The sequence below is a fragment of the Lithobates pipiens genome, unplaced genomic scaffold (assembly GCF_037356315.1).
Source record: "Lithobates pipiens isolate NorthernLeopardFrog02 unplaced genomic scaffold, aLitPip1_a1.2 Scaffold_23, whole genome shotgun sequence".
NCBI classification, from domain to species: Eukaryota; Metazoa; Chordata; class Amphibia; order Anura; family Ranidae; genus Lithobates; species Lithobates pipiens.
In genome coordinates this window covers 6,927,057-6,950,224 of record NW_027507785.1, presented here as the reverse complement: position 1 = coordinate 6,950,224, position 23,168 = coordinate 6,927,057, and the positions used below count along the sequence as shown (strand labels likewise).

The following is a 23,168-nucleotide window of genomic DNA, read 5'->3' as shown; positions in this document are numbered from 1 at the left end:
TTTCCTGACCAACTGGTTCGATCGGACATACTCCGATCATGTGTAGCGAATTATGATCGGACCAAGTGCCACACATGCTCAGATCAAATTCCTACATCAAAGCTATTGGCTACTAGCCTGAATGTAATCCCGTCATAACGAAATTACGTCATCACGTTCTGAAAGATCGGATTTTTCGACAACTTAGTCCGACCGTGTGTATGCACCAGTTTCGGACACAATCTGTCGGACAAAATCCGACGGATTTGGTTGGCAGAATCTCCGACCGTGTGTACAGGGGCTTCTAGAAGCTGGACAACAAAGCTCCGCACAGCGCCTTAATGCGATTCAGTTCGCTTTATGCGCTATACAAATTATTCATTCATTCATTCACAATAAATGTCAGCAAATAGTGAGGAAGAAAAGGAAACCAGTGCGAAGAATGAAAGGAAACACAACGCGACTTAAATCTTAGGGAGATTTCTGGATTAGAAACTAATTAAGGTAAAAATGACCTATTTACCTAGCAAGTGGCAGTTAGTTACAGTCAACTGGACTTGTGGGGAATTCACAGATCTGTATTGAGGAGGCAAAATAATCTCAAGAAACCAATGGTACAACATAGGAGGGACAATTCTACAGGTCTAGACTGTCTTCCTACACCTCAAGGAAAAAGGGATGTTCTTTGGAGGACACTGGGAGGTACATATTTTTGACAAAGAGGACAACTGACTCACAAGTGGTGCCATAGATGTCATCTATGTCAAACTGGAAAAAATACAATTAATACTGCTCTATCCTAAAGTCTTGAACCCACATCTTCAACCTCTCTCTCTCTCCTCTGGCACCTTTCTCACCTAGCTCTAATGCCGCGTACACGCGATTGGAACTTTACAGCGGACTTGGTTCTTCCCAAAAGTCTGGTGGACCTAGAAATAAGACTGGCTTCAAATTTGTCCGCCGGACTCGGCTTTTAGTGGACAATCCATTCGTCTGTATGCTAGTCCGATGGACTAAAACCGACGCTAGGGCAGCTATTGGCTGCTGGCTATGAACTTCCTTATTCTACGTCATCACGTTCAAATCCGTCTGACTTTTTGGAGTGATCGCGTGTGGCCAAGTCCGTTCGTTTTAAAAATGTCCGGCGGACAGGGCCAGACTTACCATTGGGTTTGACTGGGCTCAAGCCCATGGTCCCCGCCCAATAGGGGGCCCCATCAAGATACATACTTGGCTCCACTCACAGTCATGCCCAGTCCCGCCCTATGATGGGCACAGGGACTGGGCGTGACTGTGAGCCGAGCCGAGCCGAGTACACTCGGCTACTCCCGGCTCCGCTCGGGACTGCAAGAGGACCAGAGAGCCGCAAAGAGGACCCGAGAGCCGCCGAGATACACAGGACTCGGTATCTCGGCAGCGCCATTTTTAAACTACAAGACTGCAATGACAAGGCTGCAAATGACACTGGACAAGGCTGCAGATGGATGGGCAAGGCTGCAGATGGATGGGCAAGGCTGAAGATTGATGGGCAAGGCTGAAGATTGATGGGCAAGGCTGAAGATGGATGGGCAAGGCTGCAGATGAATGGGCAAGGCTGCAGATGAACGGACAAGGCTGCAGATGAACGGGCAAGGCTGCAGATGGACGGGCAAGGCTGCAGATGGATGGGCAAGGCTGCAGATGGATGGGCAAGGCTGCAGATGGATGGGCAAGGCTGCAGATGGATGTACAAGGCTGAAGATGGATGGGCAGGCTGCACATGGATGGGCAAGGCTGCAGATGGACACTGATAAGGCTGCATTGATGGGCATTTAAATGTAAGTTTTTTCCTTAAACTTCCCCCCTAAACTTGGGGTGCGCGTTATACGCCGGCGCATGTTATGCGCCGATAAATACGGTAATGTATAGAAGGTAGGGCCCGAAAGTGACTCAAGCCCAGGGGCCCTCACCACCCTAAGTCTTGCCCTGCCGGCAGACCTCAGCTGCAAAGTCCGTCGGATTGTCCGCCGGAGCCAAGTCCGTCGACAAAGTCCGGTGTCATGTGTACGTGGCATAACATGCACTGGTTACCCCCATACTTACAAAAACTCTCACTGGACCTCACCTGTTTGAATAGCTTAAGACCTGTCTCTCTGCTCCCGGTTGCCTCCAAGCTTCTTGAACGCCTTGTCCACAATCGTATGAGTTTCCACTTCATAGACAACAACCTTCTCTATCCCCTACAGTCTTTCTTCCGTCCACAACATGCCACTGAAACTGCCCGATTAAAACTCACCATTGACCTACTAACTGCTAAAACCAATGGCCAGTACTTCATACTGAAACTCTTGGACCTTTCTGTTTCCTTTGACACAGGTGACCACCGGCTCCTCCTCAACCAACTCCACTCTCTTGGCCCCCTTCATGCTGCTCTTTCATAGTTCTTCTCTTACCTAACTCAGCACGCTTTCAGGGTCGCATACAACACCATCTCCTCTGCTCCTCTTCCTCTTTCTGTTGGGGTACCCCAAGGCTCCATCCTTGGGCCCCTCCTATTCTTCCTCTATACCTCTTTCCTCAATGCTGATGCCACCCAGATCTATCTCTATACTACTCAGCATGCCCCCTCAATCTCCTCACGTATCACAAATTTAGTGACGTATCAGTATGGATGCCACCCCATTTCCTCAAACTCAATCTTTCTAAAACTGAGCTTGTATTTCCTCCTACCTAATCCCCTCCCCCATGACTTTACCATTACGATCAACGGCACAACCATTGGTTCCTTCACGCATGCCAAGGTGCTGGGTGCCATTGGTTCCTTCACACATGCCAAGGTGCTGGGTGCCATTGGTTCCTTCACGCATGCCAAGGTGCTGGGTGCCATTGGTTCCTTCATGCATGCCAAGGTGCTGGGTGTAATCCTAGACTCTGACCTCTCCTTCAGCCCCCACATCCAATCACTGGGTACATCTTGCACCCTTAACCACTTTAGCCCCGGAAGGTCTTACCCCCTTAATGACCAGGCCATTTTTTTGTGATACGGCACTGCGTTAATTTAACTGACAATTGCGCGGTCATGCGACGCTGTGCCCAAACAAAATGTAAGTCCTTTTTTTTCCCACAAATAGAGATTTCTTTTGGTGGTATTTATTCACCTCTACGGTTTTAATTTTTTGCGCCAGAAACAAAAAAAAGTGTGACAATTTTGAAAAAAAAAAACTATATTTCTTACTTTCTGCTATAATACATATCCAATAATTTTTTTTTTTTTTTTTTAAATCTAATTTCTTCATCAGTTTAGGCCAATATGTATTCTGCTACATGTTTTTGGTAAAAAAAATAAAATAAATCACAATAAGCGTACTGTATAGATATGATTGGTTTGCGCAAAAGTTATCGTGTTTACAAACTATGGGATATTTGTATGGCATTTTTTTTTTTTACTAGTAGTGGCGGCGATCAGCAATTTTTAGCGGGACTGCGGAATTGGGGCGGACAAATCAAACACCTAACTGACACTTTTGACACTTTTTTGGGAACCAGTGACATTACAACAGTGATCAGTGCTAAAAATGTCCACCGTTACTGTACTGACACTGGCAAGGAAGGGGTTAAGTATTTCTTACTTTCTGTTATAATACATATCCAATAAAACAAAATCGAATTCCTTCATCAGTTTAGGCCAATATGTATTCTGCTACGTTTTTGGTTAAAAAAAAAAATATATAATCACAATAAGCGTATATTGATTGGTTTGCGCAAAAGTTATCGTTTTTACAAACTATAGGATATTTGTATGGCATTTTTTTTTATTTTTATTTACTAGTAATGGCGGCGATCAGCGATCATTGGGGTGGACAAATCAGACACCTAACTGACACTTTTGACACTTTTTTTGGGAACCAGTGACATTATTATAGTCAGTGCTAAAAATGTGCACTGTTACTGTACTAATGACGCTGGCAAGGAAGGGGTTAGGACCATGCGATCAAAGGGTTAAGTGTGGGCCTAGGGGGTGCTTACTAACTGTTTGTGGGAGATGGACTGATTGGGAGAACACAGAGATCCGTGTTTCTGTTTAACAGGAACACAAGATCTCTATCTTCACCCCTGTCAGAACGGCGATCTGCCTTCTTTACATAGGCAGAACGCTGTTCTGCCTCTCAGGGGGAACCATCGGCGGGTTCCCGGTGGACATCGCATCCGATAGACCCGTCGATTGGCTCCCCCCTCTGGCCAATCCGTGCACATGCCCCAACCTCTATCTATTGCACGAAATGACGTACAGGTACGCCTTTTCGCGCAAGAGAGCTGACCTGCCACAGTGTATCTACAGGAGGCAGGCGGCAAGTGGTTAACCTTCGCAACTTTTTAAGAATTTGCCCCTTCCTGACTAACGACACCACAAAACGTATTCCCTCCATGTTCATTTCCCGCCTTGGCTACTGCAACTCCCTCCTAACTGGCCTATCCTTACAGAGGCTATTCCCCCTTCAGTCCATTATGAATACTGCTGATGCCAACCAAACCGGGACTGCTGCCCCTCTCTGCCAATCCCTTCACTGGTTTCCACTACCCCACCTAATCACAACATTCAAGGCCATCCACAACACACCCCCCCAGCTACAGAACCAACTTCATCTGCAGATATCAACCAAATCGTCCTCTCCTCCCAAGACCTCCTGCTCACTCTGGCTACCTTGTTACCTCCTCCCATGCTCGCCTCCAGGACTCCTCCAGAGCCTCTCCCATCCTCTGGAACTCCCTGCCCCAGTATGTCCGGTCAGCCCCTACCCTGTCCTCCTTTAGGCAATCTCTGAAAACTCACTTATTCATGGGAGCCTATCCCACCTCCACCTAAGAACCGTACCTAAGCCACCTCCATCGGTTCACCCCCCGCAGCTATTACCTTTTGTACCACCACCCCCTCACTTTAGATTCTAAGCTCCACGAGCTAGACCCTCTCGTCCCTTCTGTATTGAACTGTTCTGTAATTGTACTGGCCCCCCTCTACATTGTAAAGCGCTGCGCAAACTGTTGGCTCTATATAAATCCTGTATAATAATAACTATCCCTGAACAGGGGTGGAGGGCCTTCAACACCATTTTCCACATATAATGACATTATAACATATCTACCCCGGAGATCTGACAACAATTCACACCTTCAGCCATGTGACTATAAAGCCCTGTGCACACGGGCAGAATGTTGGGGGACATTTGCTGGTATAAAAAAATACCGGCCGACATTCTGCCGTGTGCATGTTGGCCTGTCCGACAGAAGCTGGCGGGGGAGATCGCTGGACTAACATAACATGATTAGTACAGCGGCTCCTGACCGGAGCAGTCGGGTCTGTTTTTTGCAACCCGCAGGGTTGCACAAAAAATAACCGTAGTGTACCCGGCTTTAGGATTGATATCAATGACACCAAGGACGGTGTAACTAGATGCTTTGAACTTTGGTCCTGGCAAAGGATTCTACAAATATCATGGACAGCAAGTGTAGCAATGACCCCTGAAGGAGCTTCTGGAATTTTATGGGCTCTCCTAGCTTATGGGCTTTCCTCAGCCCAGTAGACTTCACAATGGACTCTATGGACCAAGATGGGCTACGATCTTTCAATATCTATTAAACTCTGCTACAAGTCATCTGTAGGACTCTTTAGGCCTCTGCCACAAGTTAATTTACAGTAGATTCCTTAGGCCCAGATGGTCAGCTAGGAAAAAAAGACCTTCTTCTGGCTTCCTCATCCAGGAAAGGGTCTAGGATGTTAATGTAGATTCTATAGGCCCAGATGGGCAGCTAGGAAAATAAGACCTTTCTCTGGATTCCTCGTCCAGGAAAACATCTGGGAGGCTAATGTAGTTTCCGTAGGCCCAGATGGGCAGCTAGGAAAAAAGCCCTTCTTCTGGCTTCCTCATCCAGGAAAGGGTCTGGGAGGATAATGTAGATTCTGCAGGCCCAGATGGGGGGATACAGAAAAAAGAAAAAGCCTTCTTCTTCTGGCTTCCTCATCCAGGAAAGGTCTGGGAGGCTAATGTAGATTCTATAGGCCCAGATGGGCAGCTAGGAAAAAAAGACCTTTCTCTGGCTTCCTCATCCAGGAAAACATCTGGGAGGCCAATGTAGATTCCATAGGCCCAGATGGCAGCTAGGAAAAAAAAAGACCTTCTTCTTGGTTCCTCATCCAGTAAAAGGTCTGGGAGGCTAATGTGGATTTTGGTAGGCCCAGATGGGCAGCTAGGGAAAAAAAGACATTCTTCTTCTGGCTTCCTCATCCAGGAAAGGGTCTGGGAGGTTAATGTAGATTCTATAGGCCCAGATGAGCATCTAGGAAAAAAAGACATTTCTCTGGCTTCCTCATCCAGGAAAACATCTGGGAGGCTAATGAAGATTCCATAGGCCCAGATGGCAGCTAGGAGAAAAAAGACCTTCTTCTTGGTTCCTCATCCAGTAAAAGGTTGGTCCAGGAAGTTAGTGTAGATTGCATAGGCCGAGATGGGCAGCTAGGGAAAAAAAAAAGACCTTCTTCTGGCTTCCTCATCCAGGAAAGGGTCTGGGAGGCTAATGTGGATTCCATAGGCCCAGATGGCAGCTAGGAAGAAAAGACCTTTCTCTGGCTTCCTCATCCAGAAAAACATCTGGGAGGCTAATGTGGATTCCATAGGCCCAGATGGCAGCTAGGGAAAAAAAAAGACCTTCTTCTTGGTTCCTCATCCAGTAAAAGTTCTGGGAGGCTAATATGAATTTTGGTAGGCCCAGATGGGCAGCTAGGAAAAAAAGACATTCTTCTTCTGGCCTACTCATCCAGGAAAGGGTCGGTCCAGGAAGTTAATGTAGATTGCATAGGCCGAGATGGGTAGCTAGGAAAAAAAAGACCTTCTTCTGGCTTCCTCATCCAGGAAAGGGTCTGGGAGGCAAGGGAGATCTTAGTGCTATATCCTCTCTGACAGCAGCTTAGGAGCCTAGGACAAGACCTTTCATTCTGACATCCTCTCCAGGCAAAACCTGAGATATAAAGACCCTTCTAGAAAATCACCCCAGATATTTATTCACTTATTCAGCCCTGGAACAAACCCCTCAGTGATTGGTCGAGGTTGAATAAATATTCATAATTCCATACATTGTAACTTCTCACTTTATTTATAGGAGAGCAGTCAATTGATGCAAAAAAAATAATCAGTGTCCTGGGCTTAGAGGAAACCCAACCAACTCAGATAAGAAAACTCAAGGTTGCTACAGGGACACTTGAGGGACACTATGGATAGGGATGATCCAGCTTAAAGCATGGTTCCTGCACAAGGAATACAAGCAGATCGATCCTTCAACAAATCAAGCCCAATGTTCACTAGACGATCAGATAACTAGACTGAAGCAGTCTTATTTTGGACATATTATGAGAAGAACCAACTGACTAGAGAATATAATTGTGCTTGAAAAGGTTAAAGGAAGAAGACGAGGATGACCAGCAATACGGTGGATGGATACAGTCACGGAAATAACGAACATGCCAATGCCAAGACCCAAAACAGAAGAGCATTCTGGAGGAACGCCATCCACGTAGTCAAGAAAAGTTGTCATCAACTTAAATTTTGCTGCCATGTACAGTGCCTTGCGAAAGTATTCGGCCCCTTGAACTTTTCAACCTTTTGCCACATTTCAAGCTTCAAACATAAAGATATAACATTTTAATTTTTTGTGAAGAATCACCAACAAGTGGGACACAATTGTGAAGTGGAACGAAATCTATTGGATATTTTAAACTTTTTTAGCAAATAAAAAACTGAAAAGTGGTGCGTGCAAAATTATTCGGCCCCTTTACTTTCAGTGCAGCAAACTCACTCCAGAAGTTCAGCGAGGATCTCTGAATGATCCAATGTTGTCCTAAATGACTGATGGTGATAAATAGAATCCACCTGTGTGTAATCAAGTCTCTGTATAAATGCACCTGCTCTGTGATAGTCTCAGGGTTCTGTTGAAAGCGCAGAGAGCATCATGAAGACCAAGGAACGCACCAGGCAGGTCCGTAATACTGTTGTGGAGAAGTTTAAAGCCGGATTTGGATACAAAAAGATTTCCCAAGCTTTAAACATCCCAAGGAGCACTGTGCAAGCCATCATTTTGAAATGGAAGGAGTATCAGACCACTGCAAATCTACCAAGACCTGGCCGTCCCTCTAAACTTTCAGCTCAGACAAGGAGAAGACTGATCAGAGATGCAGCCAAGACGCCCATGATCACTCTGGATGAACTGCAGAGAACTACAGCTGAGGTGGGAGAGTCTGTCCATAGGACAACAATCAGTCGTACACTGCACAAATCTGGCCTTTATGGAAGAGTGGCAAGAAGAAAGCCATTTCTCAAAGATATCCATAAAAAGTCTCGTCTAAAGTTTGCCACAAGCCACCTGGGAGACGCACCAAACATGTGGAAGAAGGTGCTCTGGTCAGATGAAACCAAAATCCAACTTTTTGCCCACAATGCAAAACGATATGTTTGGCGTAAAAGCAACACAGCTCATCACCCTCAACACACCATCCCCACTGTCAAACATGGTGGTGGCAGCATCATGGTTTGGGCCTGCTTTTCTTCAGCAGGGACAGGGAAGATGGTTAAAATTGAGGGGAAGATGGATGCAGCCAAATACAGGACCATTCTGGATGAAAACCTGTTGGAGTCTGCAAAAGACCTGAAACTGGGACGGAGATTTATCTTCCAACAAGACAAGGATCCCAAACATACAGCAAAATCTACAAAGGAATGGTTCACAAATAAACGTATCCAGGTGTTAGAATGGCCAAATCAAAGTCCAGACCTGAATCCAATCGAGAATCTGTGGAAAGAGCTGAAAACTGCTGTTCACAAACGCTCTCCATCCAACCTCACTGAGCTCCAGCTGTTTTGCAAGGAAGAATGGGCAAGAATTTCAGTCTCTCGATGTGCAAAACTGATAGAGACACCCCAAGCGACTTGCAGCTGTAATCGCAGCAAAAGGTGGCTCTACAAAGTATTAACGCAAGGGGGCCCAATCATTTTGCACGCCCCACTTTTCATTTTTTTTATTAGTTAAAAAAGTTTCAAAAATCCAATAGATTTCATTCCACTTCACAATTGTGTCCCACTTGTTTGTGATTCTTCACAAAAAATAAAAATTTTATATCTTTATTTTTGAAGCCTGAAATGTGGCAAAAGGTTGAAAAGTTCAAGGGGGCCGAATACTTTCGCAAGGCACTGTACTTCTAAAATTTGAAAATAATTTTTCACTTTTTCCAAAGGGAAATGCTCTTGATTATTCCACCGCCAGTAGACAACAGGCAAAGCCATGCAAGAACCATCTTCAGTCACGTGACTATGTGGTTCACCAGGAACTCCCTTCAAACCTTTGCGGCCCATTAAGGCCGAGTCCATAAACCCCAACACCGAATGTCTCTTATTTGCTTTCTATTGGTCTGTTAAATATAAAATTAGGGTTCGTTATATCTTATAAATGCCTGGCGGAGTTTTGTAGTCCAGCTGGCAGAGCTGTCTCTACAGGAAATTAGGAGCGGCCACGGCCAGGACAAACGAGGTAACTGGGAGTGTACACTATGAGTACCTGAAATAGGATAGAAAACAGGAAGGTCATATTTTACATTAATTATTTTTTTTCTACTTCATGTTCTATTTTTTTATTATTATTTGCACTTGTTCTAAGTAAATATGGTGGCCTCTCTCCATAAAAAGATCTTGCTACGTGTCGGAAAATATTCACAGTGCAGGAGGAGATATTGGGAAGACGCGCGGACTCAGGGCCACGGAGGATGGGACTCCAGCTGCGCCGTCTCACGATCGGAGGAGGATGCTGGGTGTGGTGGTCAGACAGAAATCCCCGGCGGATTGAGGAATCTCTAATGCAAAGCATATGTGGGTGGAGCAGAGCGTGCAGATGTGCGGAGACCGAGAAAAACCTCCAGCAGATGTACATGGGGAGGAACGCTGGAGGAATAAGGAGGAAGGCTGGAAATCTTGTGATAGCATCAGACGTTTACTACATTATCTTCTTGTACACTAGATTACCAAAAGTATTGGGACGCCTGCCTTTACATGCACATGAACTTTAATGACGCCCCAGTCTTAGCCTGTAGGGTTCAATATGGAGTTGGCCCACCGTTTGCAGCTATAACAGCTTCAACTCTTCTGGGAAGGCCGTCCACAAGGTTTAGGAGGGTGTCTAGGGGAATGTTTGACCATTCTTCCAGAAGAGCATTTGTGAGGTCAGGCACTGATGTTGGATGAAAAAGGCCTGGCTCGTAGGCTCTGCTCTAATTCATCCCATCAGATTGAGGTCAGGACTAAAGTTCCTCCACCCCAAACTGGCTCATCCATGTCTTTATGGACCTTGCTTTGTGCACTGGTGGGCAGTCATGTTGGTACAGGAAGAGGCCGTCCCCAAACTATTCCCACAAAGTTGGGAGTATGAAATTGTCCAAAATGTCTTGGTGTGCTGACACCTTAAGAGTTCCCTTCACTGGAACTAAGGGGCCAAACCCAACCCCTGAAAAACAACCTCCACACCATAATCCCCCCCTCCACCAAATGAGTCCTGACCTCAACCTGATAGAACACCTGTGCGATCAATTAGAGTGGAGACTGCGAGGCAGGCCTCCTCATCTAACATCAGTGCCTGACCTCACAAATGAGCTTCTGGAAGAATGGTCAAACATTCCCCATAGACACACTCCTAAACCTTGTGGACGGCCTTCCCAGAAGAGTTGAAACTGTTATAGATGAGAAGGCCTGGCTGTTAGTCTCCACTCGAATTCATCCCAAAGGTCTTCTATTGGATTGAGGTCAGGCCAGTCAAGTTTCTCCACCCCAAACTCGCTCATCCATGTCTTTATGGACCTTGCTTTATTGGTGATGGTCAAACACTCCCATAGACACATCTCCTAAACCTTGTGGACGGCCTTCCCAGAAGAGGTGAAGCTGTTATAGCTGCAAAGGGCGGAGCCAACTGAATATTGAACCCTACAGACTAAGACTGGGGTGCCATTAAAGGTCAAGTGCGGCTAAAGGCAGGCGTCCCAATAATTTTGGTAATATAGTGTAAGTACATAGACCCTATATACAGGTGTAACATGTACACAGGTTACAAAAGCTGAACTTATTTGATGACCACTGAACTTATTATGTAATTTATTAATTACATTTTTTGGACACGAATTAAAGAAATAGGATCTTTTACCATCAAAAATATATTACTACCTTATCTTCTCCTTTGTGCATATAATTTATAACAAATGAAAAAATAGCTAAAATATGTAAATAAATAAATAACATAAAAAACATATCTACTCTAAAAATATCAGTGTCCCTTAATAAAGAATGCATAAATTAAATTTTTCATGAATTGACATTGAATTTACTTATTTATTTATGAATTTATTTATTAAATTATTAATGGGCACTTAAGTTTTTTTTTTTTTATTGCATTTTTTTTAAAAATGATTATTTATTACAGGTACTTATATAGCACCATGAATTTACACTTTACACACACACACACACACACATACATATATACATATATACACATATACACACATATATATATATATATATATATATATACACACACATACAGTGGTGTGAAAAAGTGTTTGCCCCCTTCCTCATTTCCTGTTCCTTTGCATGTTTGTCACACTTAAGTGTTTCGGAACATCAAACCAATTTAAACAATAGTCAAGGACAACACAAGTAAACACAAAATGCAATTTGTAAATGAAGGTGTTTATTATTAAAGGTGAAAAAAAATCCAAACCATCATGGCCCTGTGTGAAAAAGTGATTGCCCCCTAAACCTAATAACTGGTTGGGCCACCCTTAGCAGCAACAACTGCAACCAAGCGTTTGCGATAACGTGCAATGAGGCTTTTACAGCGTCCTGGAGGAATTTTGGCCCACTCATCTTTGCAGAATTGTCCCAATTCAGTTACATTAGAGGGTTTTCGAGCATGAACGGCCTTTTTAAGGTCATACCACAACATCTCAATAGGATTCAGGTCAGGACTTTGGCTAGGCCACTCCAAAGTCTTCATTTTGTTTTTCTTCAGTCATTCGGTGGTGGACTTTCTGGTGTGTTTAGGATCATTGTCCTGCTGCAGAACCCAAGTTCGTTTCAGCTTGAGTACACGAACAGATGGTCGGACATTCTCCTTCAGGATCTCTTGGTAGACAGCAGAATTCATAGTTCCTTTTATCACGGCAAGTCTTCCAGGTCCTGAAGCAGCAAAACAGCCCCAGACCATCACACTACCACCACCATATTTTACTGTTGGTATAATGTTCTTTTTATGAAATGCAGTGTTCCTTCTACGCCAGATATACTTGGACACACACCTTCCAAAGAGTTCCACTTTTGTCTCATCGGTCCACAGAATGTTGTCCCAAAAGTCTTGGGGATCATCAAGATGTGTTGTGGAGAAATTGAGACGAGCTTTGATGTTCTTTTTGCTCAGCAGTGGTTTTCTCCTTGGAACTCTGCCATGCAGGCCATTTTTGCCCAGTCTTTTCCTGATGGTGGAGGCATGAACGCTGACCTTAACTGAGGCAAGTGAGGCCTGCAGTTCCTTGGACGTTGTTGTGGGGTCTTTTGTGACCTCTTGGATGAGTCGTCGCTCCGCTCTTGGGGTAATTTTGGGCGGCCGGCCACTCCTGGGAAGGTTCACCACTGTTCTATGTCTTCGCCATTTGTGGATAATGGCTCTCACTGTGGTTCGCTGGATTCCCAAAGCTTTGGAAATGGCTTTATAACCCTTTCCAGACTGATAGATCTCAATTACTTTCTTTCTCAATTGTTCCTGAATTTCTTTGGGTCTCGGCATGATGTGTAGCTTTTAAGGATCTTCTGGTGGACCTTACTGTGTCAAGCAGCTCCTATTTAAGTGATGCCTTGATTGTGAACAGGTGTGGCAATAATCAGGCCTGGGTGTGGCTATAGAAATTGAACTCAGGTGTGGACAACCACAGTTATAGTATGTTTTAACAAGGGGGGCAATCACTTTTTCACACAGGGCCATGATGGTTTGGATTTTTTTTCACCTTTAATAATAAACACCTTCATTTACAAATTGCATTTTGTGTTTACTTGTGTTGTCCTTGACTATTGTTTAAATTGGTTTGATGTTCCGAAACACTTAAGTGTGACAAACATGCAAAGGAACAGGAAAAGAGGAAGGGGGCAAACACTTTTTCACACCACTGTATACATATATTGTACATTGACATCAGTCCCTGCCCTCAAATAGTGTGGGAGGAAACCAGAGTACCCGGGTGAAACCCATGCAGGCACAGGGAGAATATGCAAACTTCAGGCAGGTACGTGCCGTAGCTGGGATTTGAATCAACCACTATAATAATTAATGGACACTGAACTTATTTATATGTAAATTAATTTGTTTATTGACCGGCACTAAATGTATTTATTAAAAGGAAATTAATTTATTCATTAATGAATTTACTTATTCATTAATGAATTTATTTCCTTTATTAATGAATACTTAATTTAATTTATTTATGGATGGACGCCAATTTACTTTGTAATGAAAACTGAATTTTTGTATTTATTAATGGAAACTGAATGTATTTATTAACAGACACCGAATGTATTATTTATGGACGTGGAATTTATTTATTAATGGACGGACATTGAATATATTCATTTATTTCTGGTCACTGAATTTTATTTTATTTTATTTTTTCATGAATTTAAGTGCTTTTATGTTATTTATCTTTTATTTAGATATTTTTTCTATTTAGTGCATTTTTTATTGGTCCTCGCATTTAGGAGGATATAAGGAAATATATCCTTCTGGAGAAAAAAAAAATCATATGAAGTCTTTGTCAGGGAAGTACTCTGATCCCTTTAACCACCTTAAGGCAGGGCCCTATTTTTCAAACTTGTTGTTTACAAGTTACATTTTTAAATTTTTTTTTTGGTAGAAAATTACTTAGAACACCCAAACATACATAATATATATATATATATATATATATATATATATATATATATATATATATTGTAGACATGTCACTGGAGAAGTGATCGAGGGGGTGTACATCTCACCTAGGTTGCTACACAGTGTGAGATGGTAAATCCAGGATGGATCAGTTTCTCAGCAGCGATATGCTGCTGAGTTGTTATTTAATTTTGCCGGGCCTGGGTTTATATGGAATGGCAGGTAGGTTTGGTAGAGGGACCTGTCATTCCACATCCCCCGATCCAGTTCTGGGTTTGGGATCAGGTGAGCTTTGATCCTAATTAGCCTGGGAAGCTAAAGGCTCTGCAAGGTCTGCAGGTGATTGCTCCCAGCCAGGGAAACGAACAGTCTGTGTGTTTGAGGAAGCTGCAAGCACAGCCAGTGCTGGAGCTAACATCCACCCTGCGATATCCAGGCGAAAGACGCTGCGTTTATAAGTGTCAGATAGGTGAGAAGAACCTGTTAGTAAGCGCCCAGCCGGGCTAGGTTGTTTTGTTTTTGTTATTATTTTGTGCCTGTTATACACAAGAAGCACGGTGTTGCTGTATACTTTGTTTGTTGGACTGTTTGTACCACGAATAAACGCCAAGTTCTACTTTATAAAGTCCAAGTCTGCTGTGAACTGTGTCCAAACACACCCTACCCCGGGAAGATCCCTTACAATTGGTGGAGGTAGCGGGCAACGCGGTTGCTAGGGGCAACGGTGTGGACAGACTTGGCTACAGCTGCTGATGTCCTGGGTGAAAGCTGCAACTACACTCCAAAAATAGTCCAGCAACATGGAGGAGATGCTGAAGCAGTTTATGCAAGTGAGTTTGCAACAACAGCAGGCTCAGACAGAGGCCAATAGACGACATGAACAGTCCATGGCTGAACAACAGCAGATGATCGCTGCACAACAGCAGGCTCAGATAGAGGCCAATAGACGACATGAACAGTCCATGGCTGCACAACAACAACTTATTGAGCACCTGATAGCAAATCGAGAGGCGCCTGTGGTGATGGGAGCCGCTCCAGAGATTTTTTCTGGGAGAAGGACTGTGCAGAAAGCGCTGCAAAAGATGACTGCTGAGGACGATGTTGAAGCCTATCTAACAGTATTTGAGCGCGTGGCTGAGCGAGAGAAGTTACCAGCCGCTGAGTGGGCAGAGGTAATTGCGCCCTATTTAACAGGTGAACCTCAAAAGGCCTACTATGACCTCAGTGAGCAAGAGGTTAAGGACTATACTCGGCTAAAAGAGGAGATACTTGCCCGACTAGGAGTTACTACTGCAGTCCGTGCCCGGAGGGTACGCAACTGGAGCTACAGTCTGGACAAATCAGCGAGGTCCCAGATGTATGACCTAATCCATTTGGCAAGAAAGTGGTTGGAGCCAGACACTTCTACTCCTGCACAAATCCTAGAGAAGGTCGTGATGGATCGCTACCTCCGAGCACTTCCTACTGACCTGCAACGCTGGGTGGGACAAGGTGATCCTAGGAACGCAAACGAACTTGTCAACCTTGTGGAGAGGTTCCAGGCGACTGAGGACTACCTCCGTGATGTTCCTGCAGCATCTTCACCTCCCCGGAGCGCCAGATCTGTGCCGTCAGCTGGTAAGAGACTTCCATCTATTGGGGGAGTGTGGAGGGGTGCTGATGGGGGGAAAAGGGCTCAAGTGGTGTCTCAGGGACAAAAGACTGGTGATGGTCCCGGGTGGCTAAGGGGCTCTGAAAAGGACTCCTTGCCAAAGAGACCAGGCCCTATCCAGTGTTGGAGATGCCATGAGGCGGGACACGTGTCTGCCCATTGCCCTCTTACCTCTGAACCCATGGAATGTGACGCTAGCCGGCGTCAGTCGCTATTTGCGGAACCATCTTGTGCTGCAGTTCCTGGACTAGAGACTGAACCGCAAATCTGCAACATCACAATCAATGACTTTCCTGTTAAAGCGTTAATGGACTCAGGAAGCCTTGTAACCTTGGTGCATGCTAGCCTGGTGACTGGGGACTTAGAGTCTAAAAAGCATATGAGTGTTGTGTGCATACATGGTGATACAAAAGTGTACCCTATAGTGCTGGCTAAAGTCGGGACTGAACAAGGCACCGTACAATATGAAGTGGGTGTGGTTAAAAACCTCATGCATAATGTAATATTGGGGCGCGATTTTCCATTATTCTGGGCTCTTTGGGAAAAAAGAAAAATCCCCAAAAGGAGTGAGGATACCTCTAAGGGGGTTGCCTTGTCCACTGTGAATGATAAAAATGTGCAGGATGAAAATGATTGTTTTCCTTTGCAGGTCCTGGCTGGGGAGGAGGAGGCTCCTCCCACTGAGCAAAATATACTAGACTTAGAGGTGTCTAGCGATAATTTTGGGACTGCACAATTACAGGACCCCACTCTCAAAAATGCGAGAGAGCAGGTTGCTGTTATGAACGGGGTACCTCAGGAACCAGATGCTGAAAAAAGATTTCCACATTTTTCGGTGACTAATGATCTTTTCTATAGAGTCAATAAGGTTAAAGATGAGATTGTGGAACAGCTTCTGGTACCTAAGCCGTACCGGCGTCAGGTGCTTGACATGGCACATAACCATGTTCTTGGGGGACACTTGGGGACTGACAAAACGCGAGAGAGGGTTCTCCAGAGGTTTTTTTGGCCGGCAATATATGATGACATTAAAAAATACTGTGAGTCGTGCCCCACATGTCAGGTTAGTGCCCCAGTGTCACATTTTCGCAGTCCTTTGGTTTCGCTCCCTATTATAGAGGTGCCTTTTGAGCGTATTGCCATGGATTTAGTGGGTCCCATTGTAAAGTCAGCTAGAGGACACCAGTATATTTTGGTAGTCCTGGATTATGCGACCCGCTATCCTGAGGCTGTACCCTTAAGAAACACTGCATCTAAAACAATTGCACGTGAGTTGTTTTATATGTTCTCTAGGACTGGGATCCCCAAAGAAATCCTAACTGACCAAGGTACGCCATTTATGTCGAAAGTAATGAAGGAATTATGTAAACTATTTAAAATCTCACACATCCGTACCTCTGTATACCACCCCCAGACGGACGGATTGGTGGAGAGATTTAATAAAACTTTGAAACATATGTTGAAGAAAGTGGTGGCAAAAGATGGTCGTGACTGGGATCATTTATTACCCTACCTCATGTTTGCTATTAGGGAGGTGCCCCAAGCGTCCACAGGGTTCTCACCATTCGAGTTGGTCTATGGTCATCACCCTAGGGGTCTACTGGACATTGCAAAAGAGACATGGGAGAATGAGTCCACCCCATACAAGAGTGTTATTGAGCATGTAGCACAAATGCAGGACCGTATAGCCACTGTAATGCCCCTGGTAAGGGAACACCTCCAGAGAGCTCAAGAGGCCCAAAGTAGAATTTACAACCGGTCCGCAAGAATCAGGACATTCAACCCAGGCGATAGGGTCCTTATACTAGTCCCCACTGTTGAGAGTAAATTCTTGGCGAAGTGGCAAGGTCCTTATGAAATTGTTGAAAAGATCAGTGAGGTGAACTACAAGGTGCACCAACCAGGTAAAAGGAAGCCTTTCCAAGTTTATCACATAAACTTGATCAAGCCCTGGAAAGACAGGGAATCCTTGGTCGCGACAAATACTGTTAATAATTTGTCACAACCAATCCCTCCAGTCAAGGTAGGTGATACTCTATCAGTGTCACAGAAACAGGAGGCTCAGGAATTTTTACAGAAAAACAAAAACAAGTTCTCTGACCTCCCAGGGCGTACACACCTCATCCATCATCACATTGAAACGGAGCCTAGAAGCAGAGTAAACCTTAAGCCCTATAGGATACCGGAGGCACGTAGGGAAGCCGTATCTGCCGAGGTAAAACGTATGCTTGCTCTGGGGGTAATTGAGGTGTCACAGAGTGAATGGTCCAGCCCAATTGTGCTAATCCCAAAGCCCAATGGAACTTGGAGGTTCTGAAACGATTTCAGAAAGTTGAATGAGATCTCCAAGTTCGATGCGTATCCTATGCCCAGGGTAGATGAGTTGATTGAGAAGTTGGGTAACGCCAGGTACATAACCACCCTCGATCTCACAAAGGGCTACTGGCAGATTCCACTTTCTGGTGAGGCTAAAGAGAAAACTGCTTTCTCCACCCCTGATGGGCTATTCCAGTATGTAGTGATGCCATTCGGGTTACATGGAGCCCCTGCAACTTTCCAGAGGTTGATGGACTTGATTCTGCGACCACATCGTGATTACTCAGCTGCCTACCTCGATGATGTGGTCATTTTTAGCCCTGATTGGGAAAGTCACCTCTGTAAGGTACAGGCCGTGTTGGATGCCATAAGTGATGCGGGGTTGACCATAAATGCCGAGAAGTGTGCTCTAGCCCTAGAAGAGGCCAAATATCTAGGCTACATTATTGGGAGAGGGTTGATTAAGCCACAGCTAAATAAAATTGAGGCAATACAGAATTGGCCTAGACCCCTGACAAGGAAACAGGTTAGAGCTTTCCTGGGTATTACGGGGTATTACCGTAGATTTGTGACGAACTTTGCCTCAGTTGCTGCTCCACTAACTGACTTGACAAAGGGCGGAAAGACAGCAATGGTCACGTGGACCCCAGAGGCCGAGAAGGCTTTCCAAAGCCTTAAGTCTGCCTTGTGCCAACCACCTGTGTTAGTCACCCCCGATTTCAGGCGAGAATTTCTGCTCCAGACAGATGCCTCTAACACAGGCTTAGGTGCAGTACTCTCACAAGTAGTGAATGGTGAGGAGCATCCAGTGACGTACTTGAGTAGAAAACTAACCCCGGCCGAGAAAAATTATGCCATTGTGGAGCGAGAATGTTTGGCAGTAAAGTGGGCCCTAGAATCGTTAAAGTATTACTTGCTAGGCAGGAAATTCAAGTTGGTGACAGACCATGCCCCCCTAACATGGATGAAGTTAAACAAGGAGAGAAATGCAAGAGTGACTAGATGGTTTCTCTCCCTACAAAACTTTAATTTTACTGTGGAACACAGGCCAGGGAAATTACAGGCAAATGCTGACGCATTGTCAAGGGTAAGTTGTCTGTGGGGACAAAAGGCTCAGCCCTCCGGTCTGAAAAAGAGGGGGGGGATATGTAGACATGTCACTGGAGAAGTGATCGAGGGGGTGTACATCTCACCTAGGTTGCTACACAGTGTGAGATGGTAAATCCAGGATGGATCAGTTTCTCAGCAGCGATATGCTGCTGAGTTGTTATTTAATTTTGCCGGGCCTGGGTTTATATGGAATGGCAGGTAGGTTTGGTAGAGGGACCTGTCATTCCACATCCCCCGATCCAGTTCTGGGTTTGGGATCAGGTGAGCTTTGATCCTAATTAGCCTGGGAAGCTAAAGGCTCTGCAAGGTCTGCAGGTGATTGCTCCCAGCCAGGGAAACGAACAGTCTGTGTGTTTGAGGAAGCTGCAAGCACAGCCAGTGCTGGAGCTAACATCCACCCTGCGATATCCAGGCGAAAGACGCTGCGTTTATAAGTGTCAGATAGGTGAGAAGAACCTGTTAGTAAGCGCCCAGCCGGGCTAGGTTGTTTTGTTTTTGTTATTATTTTGTGCCTGTTATACACAAGAAGCACGGTGTTGCTGTATACTTTGTTTGTTGGACTGTTTGTACCACGAATAAACGCCAAGTTCTACTTTATAAAGTCCAAGTCTGCTGTGAACTGTGTCCAAACACACCCTACCCCGGGAAGATCCCTTACAATATATATATATATATATATATACACACACACATATTTATATATATATATACATATACATACATACATACATACATACATACATACATACATACATACATACACACACACACACACACACACACACACACACACACACACACACACACACACACACACACACACACACACACACACACACACACACACACACACACATATATATATATATAATGTTTGGGTGTTCTAAGTAATTTTCTACCAAAAATAAAAAAAGTTTAATTTTAATTATATTTTTCTAACACCTTAGAGAATAAAATGGCGGTCGTTACAATACTTTCTGTCACATCGTATTTGCGCAGCGGTCTTACAAGCGCAATTTTTTGGGGAAAAAATACACTTTTTTAAATTAAAAAAATAAAAAAAAACAGTAAGTTTAGCCCAATTTTTTTTTTAGATTGTGAAAGATAATGTTACGCCGAGTAAACCGATACCCAACTTGTCACGCTTCAAAATTGCGCCCCGCTGGTGGAATGGCGACAAACTTTTACCCTTAAAAAGCTCCATAGGCGACGTTTAAAAAAAATTCTACAGGTTGCATGTTTTAAGTTACAGAGGAGGTCTAGGGCTAGAATTATTGCTCTCGCTCTACCAATCGCGGCGATACCTCACATGTGTGGTTTGACCGCCGTTTTCATATGCTGCTCGTGTGTGCATTCGCTTTCTTGCGCGTGAGCACGGCGGGACGGGGTGCGTTTAAAAAAAATATATATATATTTTCTTATTTGTTTTATTCTTTATTTTTACACTGCTCTTTAAAAAAAATAAAAATAAAAAGTATCACTTTTATTCCTATTACAAGGAATGTAAACATCCCTTGTAATAGAAAAAAGCATGACAGGTCCTTTTAAATATGACATCCGGAGTCAAAAAGATCTCATATTTACACTAAAAATGCAAAAAATAAATAAATACATAAATAAAAAATGAAAAAGTAGTTTGAAATAAAATAAAAAAGTCCCTTTAAGAGCTGTGGGCGGAAGTGACGTTATGACGTTGCTTCCGCCCTACAATGATATGGAGACGGGTGGGGGCCATCTTCCTCCTCACTCATCTCCATACCACAGAGGGGAGCAGACGTGACCGCCTCCCCCGCTGCCTCCAGTAAGCGGCGGAGGGCGGGGGGAGGCCGCTCCCGATAAAAGGGCGCATCCGCCGCTGAGACCACTTTTATCTGAAAGCGGACCGCCGGCTGAAGAAGAGGATACCGGGGTTTATCGCAGCTAGCTGCTCCCAAAACAACGGCACTTCTCTTTAAATCGCCAACGTAAAACGGCGGCGGGCGGTCCGGAAGTGGTTAGGCGGAAATAAATACCCGGGAGAGTAAAGCCTCTGACACACGGTCAGATTTTCGGATGACCGTTCACCTGTTTTTTTTTTCTTTGTGGCATGCTAGTCGTCTCATGTCGAAGTTACGCACTATATGAAAATTCTCATACGTCAGAATTGACGAAACACGTTGAATGGTTTTGTATGTGTTCTTTCTTTTCTGAGCATGCCTAGTCTCGCTCTTACAATTTTTTTTTCCGTATTAATGAAACGATAAATCGGAACGTTGCGTTCACCTCCACCAAAAATTTTATACTCTGCACATCTGCCGAAAAACCGCACTCGGCTGTCAAAAATCACCGTACTAACAATCCGAAAATCGGTCAATCGTTTGTCGGAACGGAATATTACTTCTGATTTTTCGCATTGCACGTACGGGCCTTTACACGGACACATTACTCACTATATCGCATGACAGGTCCGCTTTGAGATTTGTCAGTATAAAGGAGATAGCGGCGCGCGGCGTGCACTCACCCCTGCGGTGGGTTCTTGTCCAGCCACCCTGCCCTGATGACGGTTGTCTGCTGCGTGGACGGATCGTTGTCCTCCATGTTCCCGCTGTGTGAGCTGGAGATCCCGGAGGAGAGGGAGCCGGTGGAGCGCCGCATGCTGAGGTCACTGTCACTGCGCCTGCTGGAAGAGAGAGAGAGAGAGAGGACAAACGCGGTCAGCAAAGGAAAAAAAACGCCATCATGGCCGCTCCTTCAACTGTTTGATTTCTGTCCCCGAGACACAACAGGAAGTAAAAAGAAATCTTTACAAGTTAAAGCGGAACTGCGGTCCGCTCACATCATTTAAAAACATCTTTTGCCATTCTGAAGCTTCCCTCCAACCACGTTGCATATTATTTGCTATATACCGGGATTCTGTACTTGCCAAGCATGCTGCAGAAATCTCCCTCCCTTGAGTCTGGCCGCGGCCATTTTAACTGTGGGCAGCGGAAGCTGTTCACTTCCTGGATTTACACAGAGACACACCTCCAGCTCTGCAGCTCTCATTGGCCCTCTTATGGCTCACCCCCCCCCCCCCCCTCCCTTCCTGGCAAACTCTAATGAGAGCGAGAGAGCTGTGCATGATGTCATAAGCCTAGGGCTAAAGACCAGACAAGAGACAGGAAGTGAGCTGTATAAAGGGACTTACTGGCGGAAAAAAAAACAAATTTTTTACCATCCAAAGTTAAAGCAACAACAAGAGGAGAAGATTTAATAGACGGAAAGATGAAAAAAAAATGACTGAAGTTCTGTTTTAAGGGGAATTTTCTACGGGAACAGTTCTAACCGATACCTGCGACCGCCCGAAACTTTCCCATATAATTCCCATATAATATAATATAATATAATATATAATTATATAATAAAAATACTATATTAAATAATAATATTAAATAATCACCAGATATAAATGCTGTATAATAACAGAGCTCCCAACTGTCCCTGATTTGGAGGGATTGTCCCTGATTGAAGTCCCTCTGTCCCTCCTTCGTCCTCATCCATCCCTCATTTTATTCTGATCTATATAGTTTTATATAAAATGCACTTTTTATCAATCAAACAGTGTTTCCGGCGCTGAACCTTTCAACCGATTTATTGCAAAAAGTTGGGAGGTATGTGATAATATAATACAATATAATATACAATTATTATATCATAAAAATACTATATTAAAAAATAATATAATATTGAATAATCATCATCATGATATATAAATTATAATAATTATATCATAAAAATACTAAATTAAAAAATAATATAATATTGAATAATCATCATCATGATATATAATTTTTGTATAATAATCTAATATAATATAGAATTACTATATCATAAAAATACTATATTAAATATTAATCATCATCAATTATCATGATATATAAATTCTGTATAATATAATAATTATATCATAAAAATACTACATTAAAAAGTAATATAATATTAAATAATCATCATCATGATATAGTAATTATATATTATATTATTATACAGAATTTATATATCATAATTGATGATGATGATGATTAATATTTAATATAGTATTTTATGATATTAATTATATATTATTATGCAGAATTTATATATCATAAAATACTATATTAAATATTAATCATCATCG

At 43.8% G+C, this 23,168-nt stretch overlaps 1 protein-coding gene across 15 annotated transcripts in view; it reads right to left on the bottom strand.

Annotated features, from left to right (window-relative positions):
- Positions 1-23,168, bottom strand: part of ARAP1 (ArfGAP with RhoGAP domain, ankyrin repeat and PH domain 1) — a 386,059-nt gene that overhangs the window by 153,715 nt on the left and 209,176 nt on the right. For 11 of the 15 annotated variants that reach the window (XM_077451137.1, XM_077451134.1, XM_077451138.1 and 8 more), the window contains one exon: positions 21,534-21,692. In XM_077451137.1, coding sequence (XP_077307263.1) covers positions 21,534-21,692 — 159 coding nt within the window. The remainder of the gene's footprint in view (positions 1-21,533; positions 21,693-23,168) is intronic. The other 4 variants (XM_077451139.1, XM_077451141.1, XM_077451149.1 and 1 more) reach the window with 1 other exon arrangement.